Raw genomic sequence first — 22,085 nt, forward strand, 5'->3', positions numbered from 1 at the left:
AGCCAAGGTTATATTTTGGTTCAAAAATAAGAAAACATGCAAATCAGTGTTTCAGTGACAGCAGTGACAGACCTTTTAGATTTAATCCTATTCCTGCTATATCCAGAAACCTGCTATTGACTTCAACAGGAGTTGGCATGAGTGCTTAGCTATGAATAAATATGAAAGGTAGCTGTCAGTAATTTTCGGTGTGAAAATGATTTTGTAGACATTGTAAACAGAAGTGACAGGTGGCAAACATCCAGTCAGAAAACTCTGCAACTGAAATCTGCTAATGAAACACTTCCATTTCTACAGACCTAGTTTTCAGATACTTCTCTAAGATCTGTGGAATTCATGGAAACTTCTAGCACTTTTATTTATAAAACCTGCTGGTCATTATACTTTAAAGCTGTGAACACAAAGTGGATCTTTAACTATATGTACTGTCATTAGACACTACAATCAATGTTTTATGTTGCTCTACCATGCTACAGTATATTTGTGAAAATAATATTTGTGCAAACCTGTATGTCAATTGCATAAACAGTTACATCAACTTCAGCAAGAATATGTGCAAGTACAAATCTCAACAAGATAAGTGTCTTTCAAGAAGTAGGGGAAATTTTTTATCATCTGTGAAAGATGCTTCACAGTTAATCCAGACCATGGTGCTCAAATGGGAAGTTACTTCATGCTTTTGAAATTTCGAGTTGTTAAACAGTTTGTTGTTTCATTTATTAAAAAAAGACATGCAGCAATGCTGGCTAAGTCACGAATACTAGCTAAAGATTCCAGTAATGGTATGGGATAAAAGGTTACTAGATTTCACTTTTATCACAAAATAGTTACTATTATTTTTAGTTTATTTGCTCCTTAAAAGCATTTTTGATCTATTAAATAAATAAAAATCAGATTTTAAAGGTCAAGTTAAATGAGGGAAGGGCTATGCATTGCTAAATTTGAGAGATTGAGCTCTAAGCAGGTATTTGGAAGGAATCAGTAAGCACTACAATTAACAATTACTTAATTTTCCTTTTGTGGATTCTAATTAAATCCCATTGGCTATGAGCTGTTGGCTATGGCTTTGATCTTCACATTTAACTCCTGCTGATGGTCATGACCACTTCATGTCCTCAGGATGAGTTTTAATTTTTGAAAAGAAGACATAAATTTATTTTTCATAGCTTTTCTCTTACAAGTTTTATGAAAGTATTGCATTTTCAGGGACTGCAAATACAGATTATGCTATATTTAAAAAGAAATTCCTTTAAAGAGTGAGAATAGTTTCCAGATGCTTTAAATTGCTTGCCTTCACTGCAGCAGCTCCTCTCCTTCAAATGCTTCCTCATCTGGGCACTTGGGTCCCTCAAGTTCTCATCAGTCAGTTCAGTATCAGGATTTCTCAAAAAAACAAAATGCAAGCCCAAAACTTGAATATTTTGTCATGGTTGCATACAGCAGGTTTTTGAGTTTTTGTTGAGGTATCTTTCTCTCTGCCTCAGTAAAAATGGCCGTGAGCAGTGCAGCACCAGTGCCCCTGCAGTGTAAGGAGGCCGTGACTCTTGGGGAGGTACCTTCATCGGGAGTTGCTCAGCTGGGAGTCCAGCCATGCTGTGGGCCAGGGGTGAGGGGGTATGGATGTGCCGCAGTCAAGGGCTACCATTTCATCCTGAGCATGTGACAGAGGGAGCAGAGGATTAGGTGCTGTGAGCCTGCCTGCTGGGTTTGCTGGGGAGGGTTTTCACAAAGGTTTTGACTCACAGGAGGAGAATATTTTTCTCACGCTGTCTTCTCAGCATGCCTCCATGTGATTTGGTCCTAGCATAGGAAAATATTTACCCTACAAAAATACTTAATGTGATACTTAAAATGGCAAATATGTATTTTATCAGCAGCATTTGGGAATCGGTCTTTCCTTTAGCTATATGTGAAAACATGGGTGTAGTAATTAAGGTTCCCCCTGTGCTTTTAATTGAAACCAAAGATACAATATAACTTTCACATCTGGAATCTGGGCTTCTCCCAGGAGTATATTTGGATCCAGGAACTTGCTTCACACCATTACAGGGAAATGAGTCAGTCACAAAACCAGTATAAGAAATTCAGTGATATTTTAAAATGAGAGTTTTGCCCTGTCTTCAAGAACTTTAGTTTCAATATTAAGATATAGTGTTTGGTGTTATTACACAAATGCTAATATTTTAAAGCAGCAGAAATGTCTGTCTCATTACCATAAGACATATTAGTAGTTTTGAAGTTGATGTGTATTTTTGAAGCTTGTTTTCAAAATAGATGACAAGATGGAAAAGTAGATAATTTAGTTTTTTCTCAAAACAAAGGTAGTTATTTTCTTCACATCCTGACTTGGTAGCTGTCTAATGTTGCAAAAACAATCTATTCAATTTGGAGTGCAGACCAAACACTTGATTGTGTTTCTCTGCTTCTTAAAACAATTTATACAGAAAAAAAAAAAAAAGGTAGAAATGTGAGGAAAATTGACATTATGTGGGGAGAAAGATTTCTTGTAAGCAAGATCTAGATTTTTAGCTTGCCCTAAGCAGTCATATAGTCAGAGAGTACGAACACTGGAACTGGGCTTGCACAGCTCACAATGGCAATTTTAGTGCTTTGGAAAAAAAAATTATAAAAGACTACTCTTAAAGGGATCTGGGGTAAAGACAGATCAGAACCAGGATGGTTCTTTCTTGAAAGAAAGGAGGGTGGAAATTTTGTGTGAGCAAGCAGAAAAGTTAACGCCTGGCAAAGCATATTTCTTTTGGGAGCTGGAGTAGAATTTGAGGTTGCTGTTTCTAGTAATTTGTTGGGCACCAGTAAATTATTGTGAAGTCCACTGTTCCATATCATGTCTTACCCTGATCTGTAGAGAGGGTAACAACCTTTTCATCAGTTATTGCTTTTTCTCAGATAGCAGAAATATCTATTGTGAAAAAGCCTAGAATCTTTCAGGAAAGAAAAGTACTACTTGGTAAAATAAGTAAAGCCTGGATCTACACAAGATGGTAATGATTTAAGATGGAATAGTCATGTATACTAAGGGGTTTCTAGACCTCAACTCCTAGGCTTTGCAATATCCAAACAAATGAATGCTTTGAAAATGTATTTACCCAGGACATGTTTAAACTAACAATGAAGCAAACAATGAAAGGTTAAATTATTTGTATGGGCTTTAATAAGACTAGTAAATACTTGCTTTGACTTCTTAACATATGAGCTTATATATTGATGTGGACTTGAGGTGTGTTCTCTTAGTAATTTAGAAACGTCCCTAAGATCCTTGGAAACGGACCAATCACCAGGGCTTTTTGTTGCTACCCACAGTACTTGAAGTAGAAAAAATAATATGCAGATATTGTACTTCATATTACTAAGACAAAATTATAAGATTTAGTTATTTTAGCTGTGTTTGTCAGCTGATAGGCACAGAAACTGAAACAAAAATTAACAGCTAGTGATAGGGTGGGTGCTGGGTTCTAACCTGTCTTATTGGAAACTAGTTGTGTTTTGCCTGTGCATAAAAAGAACAGTTCCTGCCTTGCTCTCTTCAGAGGCACTGTTTGGCAGGGGGCAAAAGGCAATGGTTTCCGAACCCCACAGAGATTAGAACTGAGTGTGAATAGCAAACCCCTTTCTTATAAAATAAATTTTCTTACATAAAGGCAGAAGTTAACAGCTGCTTCTGTGGAGGCAAAGGTTTCCACACCACTCCTGCAAGTGCTGCAATCACTCTTGTACTACAGAAAGTAGTACAGTCAGTGATATCTTTTGACTGCTGCAAAACAAACTACTTTTTTTAAATTATTGGTCAACATGCAGCAGTTCACCTAACAAAGAGACATGTATGATTTAGTACATACCATCATACAATATTCTGTCTTACTCTGAGTGAAGGACTGCTCGTCATCAGAGAAAATAATTTAATGTTGCTTTTAGTTTTTGTGCCATGTTCATAAATTAAGATTATGGACTACCTTTAGCTACTGTTGACAAGTGGTGTTGTTTAATTCTTATAAATGGCTGTGTTAATATTAGAGATTTTACTGTATGATTGATTCATTGATCCATATTGCATGACAATGTCAATAAATGTTGTAATGAAGGAAATATTTACAAGCAGATAGTAAAAATAAACATACAGGAACACATTTTGACTGTGAGACAAGTATAGATGTAAACTTAGAATGAGATGTTCGTACGGAGCATTTTGAGGGCTGTTAAGTTATTCTGCATCTATGACTATACTGTGTAATCTTCATTTTTTGAGTGACATAGTGCCATGTACTCAGTCAAACACTAAATAAATTGCTTGATTGTAGCTTGATCTCACAGCAGATTATTTAATTTTAATTTTCAGTTTGTTTCCCAAGGTAACTACAACATCAATTAATATGGCAGAGATGGAGAATTCGCATTAGACTCTGCTGCTGCCCTGTGCCCTCTCCATGTTTGGAGAGGAATCAAAACCAGAAACTTCTTTTCATGTTTCTGTTTTATTTGTTATGGTCAGAAAATATCTAATTACATGCTGAACAGTGAGAGGGCTGGTGTTCCTCATTCCTGAAACACATCTGCAGATCTTTGCCTTAACCTGTAATGTGTGGTATTATCTTTCTCCTACCTTTTTAAGGTCCATTTTACTGCTGAAATTCCTTCTTTATTCTCTACACATTCATTATCTTTCATTAATATCTCTATCATTCACTATCTTTCTCCTGTCAGACCTTTAATACCACTAATTACCATATGAGTGAGACAGATTTTCATGTAATACAATAGACTTCTTTGCTGAACATTTCTTAATTTAAGAGCAAGATGCACTTAGGATCTCAGATGCAAACTTGATGTTTTAATAAAAGAAGAACTAGTCTATGCATAGGGTTTTTTCAGTATTTGAATCCTCTGAAGTGTCATGGGATTAGGTTTTCTACTTTGTTTCCAGTTTTGTCATTGCAGAGGTCAGGGAGAGTTTTGAACTGACCACAGCTTGAAAATTGTTATACCTGTTAAATTGATAATGGATTTGAACCGAGATCTCTGTTATCAAAGAATATAGTTTGTTTCTGTAAAAACAAAAACTTCAGGTGCTTAGAGAATGGTTCTTCAGAAGACTTTCTTTAGGAACTGTGTCTTCATGATTTGGGCTTTAAGATCTGATATTGGTGTTGTACAACAGTATTATTGCTAGAAACATCATGGATATCCACTTTCTTGCAAGTCAGTTATGATGTGTTCATAAATAACGACAGATGAGAGACCAACATCTGATCATGTTCAGATCAAGGGCAAAGATTCCAGTGCCCACCAGGGCAGGAAGAGGCTGACTGTAGGTGTCCTGCAGTGCAAAGGGTCGCATCACAAAAAGAAGGTGCAGACACAGTAGCTGCCTGTCCAGGAGTTTTGTCGACTGAGGGATCTTCACATTAGTGCCCATTTTGCCCCCTGAAAAGTCTTGTCTCATGACTATCTTCTGGGACCTCCTCTTCCCACTTGGCAGCTTCTGGAGACTTTTCAGCTGTGAACCAATGGCATCACTTCCTTTACAGAACTGATTCTACCTGCCTGGATATTTTTCCTATAACATTAAATGTGATTTAGTTAAAATACAATATGCTAGCATGGAAGTGAACCCCAAATACTTCCAGATCATTGTTTTCTAAAAAAGGAGAAATAATTTAATCAGCAGGACAAAAGCAACAAAAGAAACCGAAAACTCATTGAAACCATTGGTACTTGATGAAGATCATTCACTTAGGTTAGTACAAATTTGTACTTGGGTTAGTACAAATGCAGTAAATAATTGTTTCTATCTAATTATCCATTAATTCCTTCTTACATTCTTCACTGGAGAACTTTTGCTTAAATCTGTTTAAATAGCAGCATATATATTTGTAGTGTTGTATTCCCTGAGAGATGTTTAAAATGTGTAATTCTACATTTTTTACAAAAATACATTCCAGAGGCTTTTTTTTTTCCTTTCAAAGTGCTGATATACTTGACTTAAAAATTTTAGTAGTTATTTTATAAATTCAAAATTTATCTCAAAGCTTAAGGCCCAAATTCAGCAAAGCATGTAAGTATATATGTAAGAGCCATCAGAACCATAATTTTTTTTAACTTTGACTACTGTGCATGTATATATGTGTATTTAACTTCAGTACACACATCAGTCCAACTACATAAAATATGGTTCTTTTCTACTTTTCTTTCTTAGTGTAGTAATATCAGGTATGTAATGGCTTATGGATAAAAATATCTATATATGTATGTATCTATCTATCTATAACAACGCTTTCAGTATAAAGCACTATATAAATTATGTATTTGGAGTGTGGTTCTTGCTTTAAATTTTTCACTGCCTTATTTGCTACACATTGTTATTCAGCAGTAAAAAAGGAAGTATTGCTGAGTCCACACAGCAGAAACAACTGAAAAACTGAAATCAGAAATATAAAATGTTATGTAAACATTCTTTAGCCTCTTGTTCTTAGCATTGTGTTTATTGATTCTTAAATTAAGACGTTAATTTTGATAGATGTCCCCTAGAACCTGGCCAGACACCATCAGTATTACAGCATACTTTAAAAGGGGGTTTTCTGCCAAATATTTTTTTTCAACAGCAGATCCAATCTAAGTAGCTCCTGCCTGTTTCTCCTTTTATCCATGCCATTTGTGCTGTGTCTGCAGCCCTCCTCTGTTGTGCCATGCATTACAGCCTTTCAAAAGCAGCAGCTGATAACCTGTATCAGGGAATTAGTTATTTTTAATCTTGCTACATTTGCTGTGTGACCCCAAACGCCCTTAGGGTATCTCAGGGGCAAAAATAAATGGTGTAGTGCACAGCCTTATTAAAGCTTATTAGTGCCTTTGAGAGAAGTAGTTGTTTTATCTCCAGAGAGAAAAATCTAATGCTTAGCTACTTCCAGAGTCATCAGAAGCTCTCAAGGGTTTTTTTTAAAGAGTATTATATGAGGATGAGAGGATCTGATTCAATGAGATACAGTCAATAGAAAGAAAGAGCTTTTTTCAGTCTAACTGAAATAAATCATCTTCACTAAACCATGTCCCTAAGTACCACATCTGCACGTCTTTTAAATACCTTTGAGGGTGATGATTCTACCGCTTCTCTGGGCCTGTTCCAATTTTTGAGCACCCTTTATTTGAAGAAATGTTTCTTAATATCCAGTCGAAACCTCCCTTGTTAAAACTGGAGGCTGGTTCTTCTCATTTTGACACTTGTTACCTGAGAGAAGACCCTCACCTTGCTACAGCCTCCATTTAGAAAGCAGTAAGGTCTTTGCTGAGCCTCCTTTTCTTCAGGATAAACACACCTAACTTCCCTAGCCACTCTTCATAAAACTGGTACCCCAGACCCTTCACCAACTCCATTGCCCTTCTCTGGACATACTCTAGCACCTCAGTGTTCTTCTTATAGTGAGGGACCCAGAAGTGATATAGAGCTCAAGATGTGATCTCACTAGTGCTCAGTACAGAGGGACAATCATTGCCCTGGTCCTACTGGCCACACTATTGCTGATCCAGGCCAGCAGGATGCTATTGGCCTTCTTGGCCACCTGGGCACACACTGGCCCATGTTCAGCTGCTGTTGGCTAGCACCCCCAGCATGGTCCTTTTCTGACAGGCAATTTTCCAGTCACTCTCCCTCTGCCTGTAGCACTGCATGGACCTGTTGTGCCTCAAGGGCAGGAACAATCACTTGGTCTTGATGAGCCTCATATGACTGGCCTCTGTGCATAGATTCATCCTGTCCAGGTCCCTCTGCAGCAGATCAACATTCCCACCCAGCTTTGTGCTCCCTGCAAACTGACTGAGGGTGCACTCAATCCCCTTGTTCAGGTTATTGATAAATATATTAACTAGGTCTGGGTCCATTACTGAGCCCTGGGGAACCCCACTAGTGACAGGTTGCCAACTGGATTTACATTTACTCCATTCACCAGCACTCTCTGGACTTGGTCATCCAGTCAGTTCTTTGCTTGGCAAAGGGTATGCTTGGGAAAACCATGAGGCCCCAGTTTCTCCAGAATGTTGTGGGAAATAGCGTCAAAGGCTTTGTTTGAGTCTGGTTAGACTTTATATTTTTCCTTCATCCACTAAGCAAGTCACCTTGTCATAGAAGGAGACCAAACTTGTCAGGCAGGACCTACCTTTCCTAAACCCATGCTGACTATGCCTGATCCCCTGGTTGTCCTGCATGTGTTGTGTGATGGCACGCAGGATGATCTGCTCCATGACCTTCCCTGGCTGACTGAAACTGACGGAAGTCAGGCTCTCAGGTCGTATCCTCCCTCTGACTTCTTGTGGATGGACATTATCGTAACTAACCTCCTGTCAACTGTGACTGCCCCAATTAGCCAAGACTACTGGTAAATAATGGAGGATGATTTGGTGAGCTCTTCTGCCAATTCCCTTTAGACCCTTGGGTGGACCCCATCAGGCCCCATGGACTTGTGTATCTTGAGTTGAGTAGCTGATCACTGACCATTTTCTCTGGGTTTATAGGAGCATCATTCTGCTCTCTGTATTCCAGCACAGGGTGTTGGTATCCTGAGAGCAACTGTTCTGTTCTTAAAGACTGAGGCAAAGAAGGCACCAAGTACCTCAGCCTTTTCCTCGTCCTTGATGTTTCCTCCTGCATCCAGTAAATGATAGAGATTCTCTTTAGCCCTCCTTTTGTTGCTGATGTATTTGTAAAGACATTTTTGTGTTTTACAGCAGTAGTCAGATTAAGTTCTAGCTGGGCTTTTGCCCTGTGACAAATGGAATCATTATTAAAATTAAAAGTGCAGCCTTTTGTTTAATATACCAACTTCAAAAGCATAAAAATCCCTTATTGTTTCCAAGCAACTGCAGTTGTGTGGTCAAATTCCCAAGACGTGAGTTGTCGCCAGTCAGTTGTTTTTACAAGAGACTCTATTGGTCTTGGATGGTTTACTGTTTAAGAAGTACACACACTAATTTAGGTCATATGTTTCTCTATTACATAAAGGATACCTTGGACATCAAGTAAATTTAGATATAAGTATTCATAACTACAGTAATTTCACATTTATTTGCCGCACAATTTTGACTAAAATTTTGATCTGAACCCAGAAGTGTGGCTTATACTCCTGAGCGGCCAATACATGAATGAAATTCAGAAATTTGCCAACCCAGAAGTGTGAGCCCACAGCAGCCCCAAGCCAAGCCGGAGCCTGCACAGCCCCGGTGGCAGCGGGGCACCGCTGAGCGGCAGCCGCCCAACCCCAAGCCGAGCCAGCAAACCCCGCGATCCTGCGATTCTGTTACTAATTGGCAACTTTGTGAAAGTTGCACGCGGATCCTCACTGCAAACAAAAGTGCGGCTAATAATCTGGTGGGGCTTATATATGGACAAAGAACGAAACTTTACCGACACCCAGAAGTGCAGCTTATAATCAGGTGCATCTTATAATCATGAAATTACTGTAATCTGTTTCATTGTCCCATATGAGATAGTTTTTAATAGCTACTTAAAAATAATCAGAAAGGTATCTTCATTTGAATTCTGCTCTTTCAGAAACCTCATCCATCAATGTGACAAAATATGTGTCAGGTAAGACAAGTCCTCTGCCTTAATCACTTGAGTCCCAACTCATACAAAATTTAACCATGCACACAACTTGAGGGACCTGAAGCACTGAAGTCAGTAGGTATTACATGCTTAAAGTGGGATGGAAGTAAGTGCTTTCCTGAGCTAAGTCCTCAAAAAACCATTATTTTACTGTTCTTAAGATAAAACAGGCATATCACGGGAATTTAAAAGAGAAAATTAATGTTTCTAATTTTTTTTTAAAATTATTGTTTTGTAGGGGCACAGATTCTTTCCTGTGGTGATTTATAGCTACCAGTAACCTTCCACGGTGGTTACCTTATCAACTTAGTATTCTGCCATCTTCTGCTCTTGTTAGTAAACAGAAGAGAACTATTAAACACAGAGCTAAGTACTCCTAATCTCAAGAGAGAAACTTCGTTACAGTATGTTCTGTACAAAACTGAAAGACTTGAAGATCACAGGAGAATGTCCTTTCTCCTTACTGACTCAAGGTCACATTACTGAGGAACATGACAAGGACTGCACAGAAAACAGCTCTAGAGCAACTTTGCCCATCTGCAAAGAAGTCCATGAAAAAGATGGTCAAGGAAACAATCCACAAAGGAAAACAAGCAGAAGTAGAGTGTACCTGCACACACTAACTGAAAGCATCTGCAAACTAATCTTTCCTGAGGTAAACAGATATTAAATAATAATAAAACTTTAATAGCATTTAACTGTAAATGTTGAAAAAGCATTCTGTGCCTGTGTTTAGATGTAAGCCTTCAGAAAGTTGCTTTGACTTAAAACTTTGTGTTCTTATGTAGTTCTCCGTAGTTTAAATCCACTTACATTCCTTCTGGATATAATTTGGCCACAGTCTGTGTTGTACACACCATTCCTTCCACTTTATTTTCCTTATTTTTGCCTTGTGTTTGCAACCTTCCACTGATCTTTTTAATTGCTCTATTTAAATCCATGTATTTTTGTACTGTTTTTTAACATAGAAATACAGTAATAGAAATTTTGCCTTGTTACCTAATTATGTAAATTATGCGGTCATCTCATCAGTTCACCTAACTGAATCCGAACTGCTAAGTGCATTAGTCATTATCACAAACATTTAAAATGGATGTTTCCATCTGCTGTGATACTAATATCCTGTCATACTATTTTTAAAACCATTACTGTTTGTGTTTACCAGAGATATTCTTATGTCTCTGCTCAACTTAACTGAAAACAGGCCCAGAGCAGGCTTGCTTGAGTGGAGATGAATACTTGGTTTATCTCTGTAAAAAGAACATGAAAAATGCTGCTCCACAACATCCAACTCTTGTCCTTGTCTCAAATTCAGTGGGAAGTTTGAAGGAACTGATTGATATATCAGGACTACAAATAGCAGATGGACAGTTGTGTGTACTCATTTAATTACAATTCCATTACTTGGACATTCAGTGTACCTTACTTAAAGTGCTGTAGTTTTGTTAAATCTATTTGCAGATCTGGTTATGTAGCTCTTCATCTATTACCTGTTCACTAAACCCCTAGATAATTAAGTTTTGAAAAACTCCTTTTTACCTCTGCTGCATTTATACAGATGGAATGCATCCCTTTAAACTGATCTCTAAATTTATAAAGGAAAATACTTGTAGCCCAAAAATAACCTGGCAAAGTACCCTTTCCAGGGTGTCATGATTGCTGTATCGCTTTTCTAGTATATAGTTGTTGGTAGGATTTTTAATAGCTAGTGGTTTTTTTCTCTTTAAAGAGTGGTATAAATGTATGCAGTTGCCTATTACAGAATTATGATAAACCAGTTCATCAGCTGGGTCAGAACTTGGCAAAGTGAAGATGCTATGACCATGTACCCTAGGAACCACTGAAATTCAAGGTTATCATTGTTACTATTTACAATTATTCAAGTCATATTCATTAGAACTGTGTCCAAGTCTGTTGTCATGCTGACTTGGGATCAAGCCCTAGGCATCTTCCTAATCCTATTCTTCCATAAAAGGGCTTTGCTTGTTTAGAAACATATTATCATTGCTTAGGTAGTTTACCTAACTTAAATGTTGTTGAGTAAAATCATCTTCTTCCAGCTGGAAGCTCCAAAATGGGGTTGCATCATGGCCCCTGTTATTTGTCAGCTTCTCATGGAAAGAGCGAGCTATGCATGGAAGTCCACGAGAAAGTGCATCCAGACAACTTTTTGATTAAATTTGAGATACAATGTAGTGCTTGTTGTTTAATTTGCTTCTTTCTTTGCAGAAATATGGAGAACATTGCCCATTTATAAGTAATGGATTGGATGGCATTCCACTTACTGTATCAGTTTCCACACAGATGTAATTTATGTTGTGTTCATTTACATGGTATATGGTATATATATATATAGATATGTATATATGTATCTAACTCACTTTAGATTTTTCCTTGGAAAACATCTCCAGAAGATATTGCCTTTCTTTCACATGATATTTTCTTCAGTTGTGCAAACTTTTCTCATGGTATTACAAAAAGTAAAAGATGCAGTAAAAGCTGCTAGTTTCTTCAGGGAATGAGAACAATTTGAAATATGCATATTTGGAAGATGTTCCATATGCTCCAATTAGAAACTGCAGAAGGGATATAGAATCATGGGATTGAAGTGTTTTAAGGCAAATATTCATTATGCTCTAAAGTGTCTTTTATTAGAGACTAAAGTGTCTTTTATTAGAGAATCCTTTTATAAAGGCTGTCTACATTGACTAGATTTTCATCTATAAGATGTTTGGAGTTGTGGCATATACAGTGAAAATTATTCTTTTTCTTTAATTTTGTATTCATGGTTGTATTATTTCTTAGCAGTGCTGTCTTTATTGCCATCTGAAAACTTAGAGGTAAAGAACGTCACTATTTAAAATACACACCCGCTGGTGCACATGTACTGAGGAGCTTAATTATAGTGGTACTGGAGCTGAAGAGATGAACATAAAGTAAACCCCATTAACATAGAAGTAACATGCTGTTTCTCACAACAATACTGTCTTGAAGAAAAGTTGTTAGTCCTAAGGATGGCAAAGTAATTCTGTGTATAGAAATGTTATCTCATGATTAAATTTTCAGCAATTACATAGATATATATGACATACTTATTTTTCTCCTCAGTTTGAAAGGCTAAATCTTGCACTGCAGAGAACACTTGCAAAGCACAGAATAAAAGAAGCCAGGTATGTAAGTGTAATAGGTTTTTAACTAACTTCACTGCAAAAATGTTGTCAAATTGGTGTGTTAACATTTCATGTAATGTAAGCTAGTAATGGTTTAGTTTATATTAAAAAACTCATAAATATTTACATCACTCACAAAGTTGATTTAGTGGGCAAATTGTACAGGGAAGCATGCAAGGACTTTGGAAGAGCTCAGAGACTGCTTGGCATAGATGGAACAATAGATATGGTTGTATATAGATATAGCCCAGTGTTTCTAAGGTCCCAGGGAAAGAGTTTTAAATACAAATAGTATTATACAAAAGAACTTAGTTTCTGATACAGTGAACACTCATACACTACAGATACTGACTTGGATGTTTTCCTGAGCTCACTTGGCGTCTGGTTTCTGTTTCTGACGAACTCAGTTCAATTTTCAGCACTTCTCAGTACTAATCCAATGCTAATCAATTGAGCCTTGTAGAGAGTAAAAATTTCTTAGCATCTCATGATACACTGAGGATTCAGTTTATTGAATGTATCTGAAAAAATAAACCCATCAGTTTAAATCTGCTTTCTGAAGTGAAGAAAAATAATCAAGTTGGAAACTACACTGTTGCTCACTATGATAATAATCGATAATTGCAGTGTATCTTTATACTTGATATTTTTAAAGCACTTCGCAGACATTGACTGAACCAAAGATAGCAGATCACATGTGCTTTGCAATTGCTGACTGGCTTATTGCTATGAATGTTTTCCCATTCTTTAATTATGTGTTGCTTCCCTGGAGTATTAGTTGAAAAGAGAAAATTACTGTGATATTCTGAAGGAGGCAATAATGCAAATGTAAAACAAATCACAAATCCAAATGTCTGTATGGCTTTTGCATATGACTATATCTATGATGTTCCAAGTGAAGAAATTCAGAAGGCATGTATCAGGAGTTTATTGCTTATATGAAGGTTAATCTAAGCTATATGTTGTTCTCATAACTTTGAGTCAAACATTCAGTTTGACATTTATTGTCCTCAGAGAACTCAGAAGGCTGCAGTTTTGTGTCAAATATCTGTATTACTACAAATGAAAAAGTAATTTTGAAGTTAATAGTTGTTATTTGTATTTCCTCTCAAAGCAGAAATACATTCTCACCTCTTTTGAATTACATGCAGTGTATAGTAATTTCACGATCATAAGCTGCACCATTTGGACTAAAATTTTGATCCAAACCCGGAAGTGCGGCTTATAATCAGGTGCGGCTTATATATGGACAAAGAACGAAAAGTTGCTGTTTTAGTTTGGAGGACAGGTGTCTGCTAAGAAAGGCAGGAGCTTCTCTTTGAAATGGAGAATGTAAACCCCCTCCCTCCAAATTATTATAATTTTGAAATCAAGGGGCTTTCAGGCAAAGATATGGGAATTAGGAATAACAGTTCTTTACTAGGGAAATTAAAATAGAAATACAGTGCTACAAAGAAACAAACTCCAAACCCTGACAAAGCCAGAGTACAACCTGACACCCCGTCAGGCAGGGTGTTGGTAGCAGTCCCATTAAATGGTGGTTGCAGTCCTCTTGCAGTGACAGATGTGGTTCAGTTGGAGCAGTGCTCCTGTAGAAGATGCAGTTTCCCTCCAGAGGTCCAGTGGTGATGTGGAGAAATCCGGTTTTCCTCTTGAGTCCAGTGGAGAAAAGGCTACCTTAGTGTCCCAAAACCTCTGTTTTTATTTTGGTAAGAAATGTTGGGCTCTTCCCCTGGGCCGGAGCGACTTCCAATGCGATGAAGTAATTTTATCAGTCACACAGTGGAACTCAATGGGCCATTAGCGAAAAATGACTGGCTGGAGGAAGGATGGGTTTGAAAAGATAAAGAACAATGCCCCGCCTGGTTTCAATGGATGGCCCATTAGCAGAATATCTCCCACGGAGATAAGGATCACTGCCCCCACTCTCAACAGATGGTGATAGATTACATACCTTTTATCCCACTCTGTATTGTAACAGTTGCTGACACCTGGACCTGCGGCTTATAATCAGGTGCATCTTATAATCGTGAAATTACTGTAATTCCAAAAAAATGCTTGAATATAAATTCCAATTATATTATACAATATGTTAGGAAATGTAGTTTTGGCTTCAAGAAAAAAACACAGACTAAACAAAAAACCAGGACTGTTAACAAAGATAGGCCATAGCATTTGACCAAAATCCATAATTTGAGCTCAGACCACCAAAACTTTAATTTACCAGGAATGCGTGGGATAATCTAAGAGCCTACCAAGACCTCTTTTTGAATTAATTAAAAACTTCCTATTTGATCTGCAGAACTGGGTCTATACCTTTAAAGATAAGGTATGCAACTTCAGTATTTATTATTTTTACCGCATTTATCTTGATAATTTAGGGGATTTATTTATATTTTTTTGATCTTTGCAGAAAAACTGGTGATAGAGAAGATTTTGAAAAAATAATCAGTGATCATGCCACTGCAGCAGGTAATGTAAGCTTGTTTAATAATATATATTAAAATAAATAATTATATATATATATAATATTTTATATAAATTAGTCTTGTTACTAATATGTTGCTTCATATTCTGAAGACTGTTGTGTGTCAGAAGAGAACTCTGTAATTTGTAATATGTAACTCTGGCTACATCTGTAATAGTAAATTAACATTTCCTGGAACTAAAATGTGGTCTTCTGTACACTTAAACTGGTAAACTGGTCCAGGCACACAGTTGGTCTCTGAGAGACAATACTTTTTCAAAGGATTCCCAGTAACAGTTGGGGAAATGGAACATTTCCAACAGTCAGTTTGCATGCAGCTATCCGGGAAAAAAATATTTACTAGCAAAGATGTGAACCATTCAGTGCCAATTGGCCCCAGTGTTCCAGAATATTCCCAAGGTCATTTAATTTACTGGATTACACATAACACTTACATTTACAGATCCTATTTTATTCTTATATTAGTTTTTAAACTTCTTATTTTACTCCTTTGTATCAATCTAAGGGAATTAAGTTGTGCCAAAACATGCATCCATTTTGTCTACATCTCTACAAAGACCACTGAATCTTGAATCTTTCTAAACTACTACCTATTGTCTCCCATTTTCAGGCCTTGTTTCCCAGACTCCTAAATGACAGTGCCCTCAGCTGTCAATGCTACATCAGGGAAAGATATTGATAGTTTGTTTTAGCCTAGGTTGAAAAACATTTGAAGGTTAGCCTGTGATTCAGGATGATGAGTGCAGTTCTGACTAAAATGTGGTTCTGTGCAGGTGTTCCCGTGGAGTCTCTACGGGAATCTCTTGGCGAAGAGCTATTCAAAATATGCTATGAAGAGGATGAATACATATTAGGGGTTATTGGAGGCACCCTTAAGGACTTCTTGAATAGTTTCACTACTCTGCTGAAGCAAAGTGGCCACAGCCAAGAAGCAGGAAAAAAGGACAGACTTGAAGATGCCTCCATATTATGCTTGGAGAAGGATCAGGACTTCTTAAATGTTTATTATTTCTTTCCTAAGAAAATCACAAGTCTTATTCTACCTGGTATCATTAAAGCAGCAGCTCATATTTTGTATGAAACTGAGGCGGAAGTGATGCTCATGCCTCCTTGTTTTCATAATGATTGCACTGAGTTTGCTAATCAGCCTTATTTACTGTATTCTATACAAGTCAAAAGTGCAAAACCTTCCTTATCTCCATGTAAACCACAGTCTTCACTTGTGATTCCTGCCTCTGTGTTCTGTAAGACTTTCCCATTTCATTTTATGTTTGACAAGGATATGTCAGTTCTTCAAATTGGAAATGGCATAAGAAGACTTTTGACCAGGAGAGAATTTCAAGCTAAGCCCAATTTTGAAGAGTATTTTGAAATTCTTACCCCCAAAGTAAGCTGCACTTTTAGTGGAATAATGACAATGTTAAATATGCAGTTCACTGTACGAGTTAGAAGATGGGATAATACTGATATGAAACCGTCCATGGTAAGAGACCTTCTATCACTATTACTTCTATGAGAAATTTGTTTTCTTCAAATGGAGTTAAAATAGCTGCAAAACATAGTGCATTTTGCATTTTCTATATCTGAACATCTGATACAACTGTATAATAATGATTTAATTAGAGTAGTCAAATGTAATTCAGATTCTGAAGCAAATGTTCAGTCAAAACTTTGTTTTAGGACTTCTACACAAGTAAAATCTGACTGCTAATTTTAATAATTTGAGATACTGAGACAAAGCCAATGACATGCCATGCTGCTGAGAATAAGTGCATCTTCAGCACAAAGACAGGAAAAGCTTTAACAAAGTGCCCCTGAGTCATTTGGGAACAACTCTAGGTTTGGGGAAAATAAACAGGTGTTTTCTGTGATCATTCAGCCTTTGGTGTTTTGGTATCTCTGGTACTCTGATGTTTTCATCAGATGCAATCACCAAAGATTCCACTTAGTTTCAGCTGATGGGATTACAACTATCATTGATGAAGGTGACAGTGAAGACATTGAATATTCAAGGACTGTTCTCATTTGTTCCTGGTCCTAGCTGAATTCCAGCTAATATACACCTTAGGCACTTCAGGATGAATTACCAATTCAGACTCAACACTTCAAAAACTTTAATGAAGAACAGTAAAAAAGCTGTAGCTAAAAACCGTAGCTACTTCATCTCAGATCCATTTCTGCACTAGAATGATTACAAGGGGTAGTAGAGTTGGCTATGATATGCAAATGTCTATTAGTAAGGAACAGATTTATTTAAAAAGTAGTCTTTCAAAGCTATGTTAAACTAAGCTCTGTAGCACCTTTCATGTTACACAACTGACTACAGAAGGGACATAAAAACACTTCACACAAAATATTTTTCTTTTTTAGACTATTAAAATTGGATATTATTGCCATTTCTGCCTTTAATTTTAAAGTGAGTACTGAACATCCTATGATAAAACTGAAGCAGATTTTCTTACTTTATCTTGTGGAGAAAGTGATGCATGAACTGGTTATTAGTAGAAATTCAGAGGTTATTTCAGTAACACATTTTATCAAATGCTGAAAATGCACAAAATTATTCTTTTTGGGGTTTTTTTATCCCTAAGATGAACTGATACTCAAACATAATTAGGTTTTTATCCCTAAGTTGAGGAGTACAAGTCCTCCTGCACCAGAGGACTGAAGAAAAATTAACTTACTTGATGGCTCTGTGATTCAGCACCCCATGTTTTCTCTAAGCAACTAGATGAAAATGTAAGGACTGTGGACTGGTCTTGATTTTCTTACATATTAGCAAAATGTATTTTCTGTAAAACTTCTTGCTTCTAGACTATTGCCATGCATGTTTTCATGAATTCTTGTTTTGTTAACTGTTTCAGGTAATGGATCTTAAAGGCCAAATGATCTATATTTTTGAATCCAGTGCCATTCTATTCTTGGGATCTCCCTGTGTGGACAGACTAGAAGATTTTACAGGACGTGGATTATATCTCTCTGATATTCCCATTCACAATGCTTTAAGAGATGTTGTTCTGATAGGAGAGCAGGCCAGAGCCCAGGATGGACTGAAGAAGAGATTAGGAAAGCTGAAAGCAACCCTTGAGCACGCCCATCAAGCACTTGAAGAAGAGAAGAAGAAGACTGTAGATCTTCTGTTTTCAATTTTTCCTGGAGAGGTTGCTCAGCAGCTGTGGCAGGGACAAGTTGTACAAGCCAAGAAATTTAATAATGTCACAATGCTTTTTTCTGACATTGTTGGATTCACTGCCATCTGTTCCCAATGCTCACCTATGCAGGTTATCACCATGCTTAATGAGCTTTATACTCGCTTTGATTACCAATGTGGAGAGCTAGATGTCTACAAGGTACACAATTCATTGCTTTTCTGTGGGATTCTGGAGCAGGAAAAGAAATTAAGACAAAGTGGGACAGAAGATAATAGAGATCCAAAAATAATTTTGCCATAAACCATTTTCAAATGAAAGACAAAATAAATCACAAAACAAAACAAAACAAAAAGTCAACCTAAACAGTTGTTCATTCAGCCAAGAAAGAAACCCATCAAAATTTAAGAGTTAATTTTAAAAATTAATTTCAATTACAGTGCTGTGACTCTGGAGTAAACAGGTGTTTAATGTAGCCAGGGGTGCCTGACAGTAAATGAAAAAGGAAAATTATTTTAGAATTATGCCCAGCAATAAATAAAAGTTGGACAATTTTTTCTTTTGCATGACACTACAAGATTTGTCCAGTACTTAAATAATTTTGCAGGAAAACTAAGACTTGGTCAAGAATTGTATGTAGTTGCAATTCTTGCTGAAGTTAGGCTGTTCTTGTATATTTACCAAACAGTCTAAGAATAAGAAACAAATATCCCTATTTTAGGTTGAGACTATTGGAGATGCCTACTGTGTTGCTGGAGGCTTACACAAAGAAAGTGAAACACATGCTGTTCAAATAGCACTGATGGCACTGAAGATGATGGAACTGTCAGACGAGGTGGTGTCTCCCCATGGAGAGCCTATCAAGGTCATATATTTTATTGTATTTTATTTGGTTAAAGTGAGCTTTTTTGTTTGTTTAGTTGCTTTTTGGGATTTTGTCTCAAGGAAATTTGAATCATTGCATTAACTTAGAGAATTTGGGGAATCAAGTGACTGGCTGGAGAAGCTTACCTCTTTAGATCTATGGATGAGAATTTTGTGGAGCAGTAAAGGTGAAATAGAGATCTGAAAATCAACCCAAAAACAAATGCAGTGAAGCCAATAGGTGCAATCTGGCACACTGCAGTTCTTGTCTCAGTAGCAATAAAACTGTCGGTGGCATGGAATATTCGCTTTTTTAAGGAAATTACTAATCCTCTCTCCAAATTAGACGTCCAAGTCTTTTGACGCAGAAGCTATGAATATGAATGCCCCAAGACATTCTGATTGTACTAATCCACACATCTTTAAAGGATTCAAGTGCTGTTCTTGTTTCACAGTCAGATACTGAACCACCGTAAGATAGTGGTGTTAATGCTGTCAAAGCAATTGTTACATTCAGTGGTAATTATATTTATGGCTTCCTTTCAGTGAGAACTTACACATGTACTGAAATTTTCATATAGGATTATCTTTTATATAGACCCTATATAATTTCATACAGGATCTCTTACTAAGAAAGAAAAAGAAAGGCCTGTGTGCCTGAAAAATTATGTAGACCTTCCACATAGTTCAAATGGCCTGGAATGGCATCCTGGTATTTTTAATAGAGGTGCCTCACTTCATTATGTCTTTAATTTGTTAATTTGTAACATTTATCTTTTCATTTGTTCCTCCCAAAAACTTAATGCTTTTCTTCCTTTTTTAATTTTTGATTAAGGAATACTTGTATTCCAAGACAAAAGAGGGGAGGATTATTAAGAGGATTATATGCTTCACATTTATCAGAGAACAGCAGTATTGTATTCTAAATAAATGTTGTTCTTTTTGTATTTTGCAGTATCAAATTAAGTTACACTTAAAAAATCTGGAAACATCCTGGCAATATTATAACAAGTTTATAATTTACATGCAAACATTACTACTACATTTTAAAAATTATTTTAAAATAAGGAGAAAAAAGTTGTATTGTGTCAATACCTAAGAGAAACTTTTTAGAAAGAAACAATCTATTTTTAATGAAATATTTTAATTAAATGCTTCATGAAGACATTGGCTATTGTGAAAAGCAATAAATTTATCACATTGTCATTTTACATATCAATTGCCAAGAAAAAAAGGTGTGACTGCAAATGGCGTACTTTGAATCAGACTTAAATTTTGATGGCTGTATTTCAACCATCTTTACTATGTGGGTGGATTTTGGTTTTGTTGCAGGTTTTTCTGTTTTTACAGTCAAAGTTAGAAACTGCAACTTCTTCATAACGGTATGATACCGTCTTGATATGTAAAAAGTAGTATGCAGAGTAAGCATACAAGCTTTCTGACATCATGCCATTATTTAGTCAGAATGCTGTTCTGAAGAAAACACCTCTACACGTGTGTAAGATGCATGAAAGAAAGAACACAGCTCAAAAAAACCCAACAAACCCACAAAAAAAGAACCACAGAAAGCAGCAGCAGCTAAGTAAGAGTCAAAAATCTGAGTATGAATCTAAGTTCACAGCAGTTCACAGTCATATTTTGATATGGTAGGATTACTGACAAAAATGCAGTTCAAGATAAACTTCAACTAGTTTCCTCTCCATGAACAGTAATGACCAGAGTACAGACATTTTAAGGCAACTTTGCTAATTCTGTTTATTTTAGTAGTTCAGTCTTATTTTTTTTAATGAAGAATAATTTATAAAATTGACTTTACCAATTCTATTTTGCCTAATAATGTTGTTTTCTTTCTTTTGTTTAAAGATGCGTATTGGCCTTCATTCTGGATCTGTCTTTGCTGGAGTTGTTGGGGTTAAAATGCCTCGTTATTGCCTTTTTGGAAATAATGTAACCCTTGCCAATAAGTTTGAATCTTGCAGTATACCTAGAAAAATAAATGTCAGCCCAACAACCTACAGGTACAGTGCAGAACGTAAAATGTCCACCTACTATAGTAGTCTATTATCTTCCTGTTGTTTTTTTGGCTGGTTAAAGTAAGCAAAATTATAAATTATTTTTTACCTTTCAAAGAAGCTCTGCTACCCTCAGTATAGCCTAGATTGTAGTCTGTTGCTCCTACTCAGCTTGTACCCACTGCCACATATCTGATAATGCCTTGTGGCAAGGTTTTGCCTCCAACATCAGATAGAGAATTTGGCATAGGATCCTTCCTGACATCCCCTGCAGCATGTGTTACGTGACATAGAAGATGCCAAGCTTTAGATGATCTTGGATAGGTGATTTAGAAAAAAGTAGCACAGGTATTAAAACACAGAGAAAGAAACCCTTTTGATCATGCACTCTGAAAACACAGAGAGAGCATTAGCATCACCAGTGCTTATGTATGTCAACATAAGCAGTGCTGGCCAACAGTGATTGTTTTTCCATTCTACTCATATGGAAAATCATTTTGAATCGTACCCCTAGAAAATAGGCAGTTTGATTAATAGGTAAACTGTTGTCATTATGGAGTTTCTTTTTTTTTTTTTGGGGTGAACAAGGTGTTAACCTCCTTTTTGTTTGGTGTTTTTTAAGTTCATTCACCAATTCTAAAGACACACTGATAACATTACGGCAGCTTGCACAACTCCTGTATATTGCAGTAATTGTTTGAAAGCTTTGATACGAGTTCTTAACATTTATCCCTACAGATTAGCAGTCTCTATTTCAATCTGTGAAAAAGCAAATAATATTAAAATTGACAA

The 22,085-nt window shown here is 36.6% G+C and overlaps 1 protein-coding gene across 1 annotated transcript in view; it reads left to right on the plus strand.

Moving 5' to 3' along the window:
* GUCY1A1 (guanylate cyclase 1 soluble subunit alpha 1) overlaps nt 1–22,085 on the plus strand; it is a 36,725-nt gene that overhangs the window by 13,229 nt on the left and 1,411 nt on the right. Inside the window, exons 2-8 of the mRNA XM_033060766.1 lie at nt 9,849–10,265; nt 12,719–12,780; nt 15,194–15,252; nt 16,042–16,751; nt 18,133–18,618; nt 19,139–19,282; nt 21,145–21,299. Coding sequence (XP_032916657.1) covers nt 10,017–10,265; nt 12,719–12,780; nt 15,194–15,252; nt 16,042–16,751; nt 18,133–18,618; nt 19,139–19,282; nt 21,145–21,299 — 1,865 coding nt within the window. The 5' untranslated portion in view covers nt 9,849–10,016. The remainder of the gene's footprint in view (nt 1–9,848; nt 10,266–12,718; nt 12,781–15,193; nt 15,253–16,041; nt 16,752–18,132; nt 18,619–19,138; nt 19,283–21,144; nt 21,300–22,085) is intronic.

The sequence above is a fragment of the Catharus ustulatus genome, chromosome 5 (assembly GCF_009819885.2).
Source record: "Catharus ustulatus isolate bCatUst1 chromosome 5, bCatUst1.pri.v2, whole genome shotgun sequence".
NCBI classification, from domain to species: domain Eukaryota; kingdom Metazoa; phylum Chordata; class Aves; order Passeriformes; family Turdidae; genus Catharus; species Catharus ustulatus.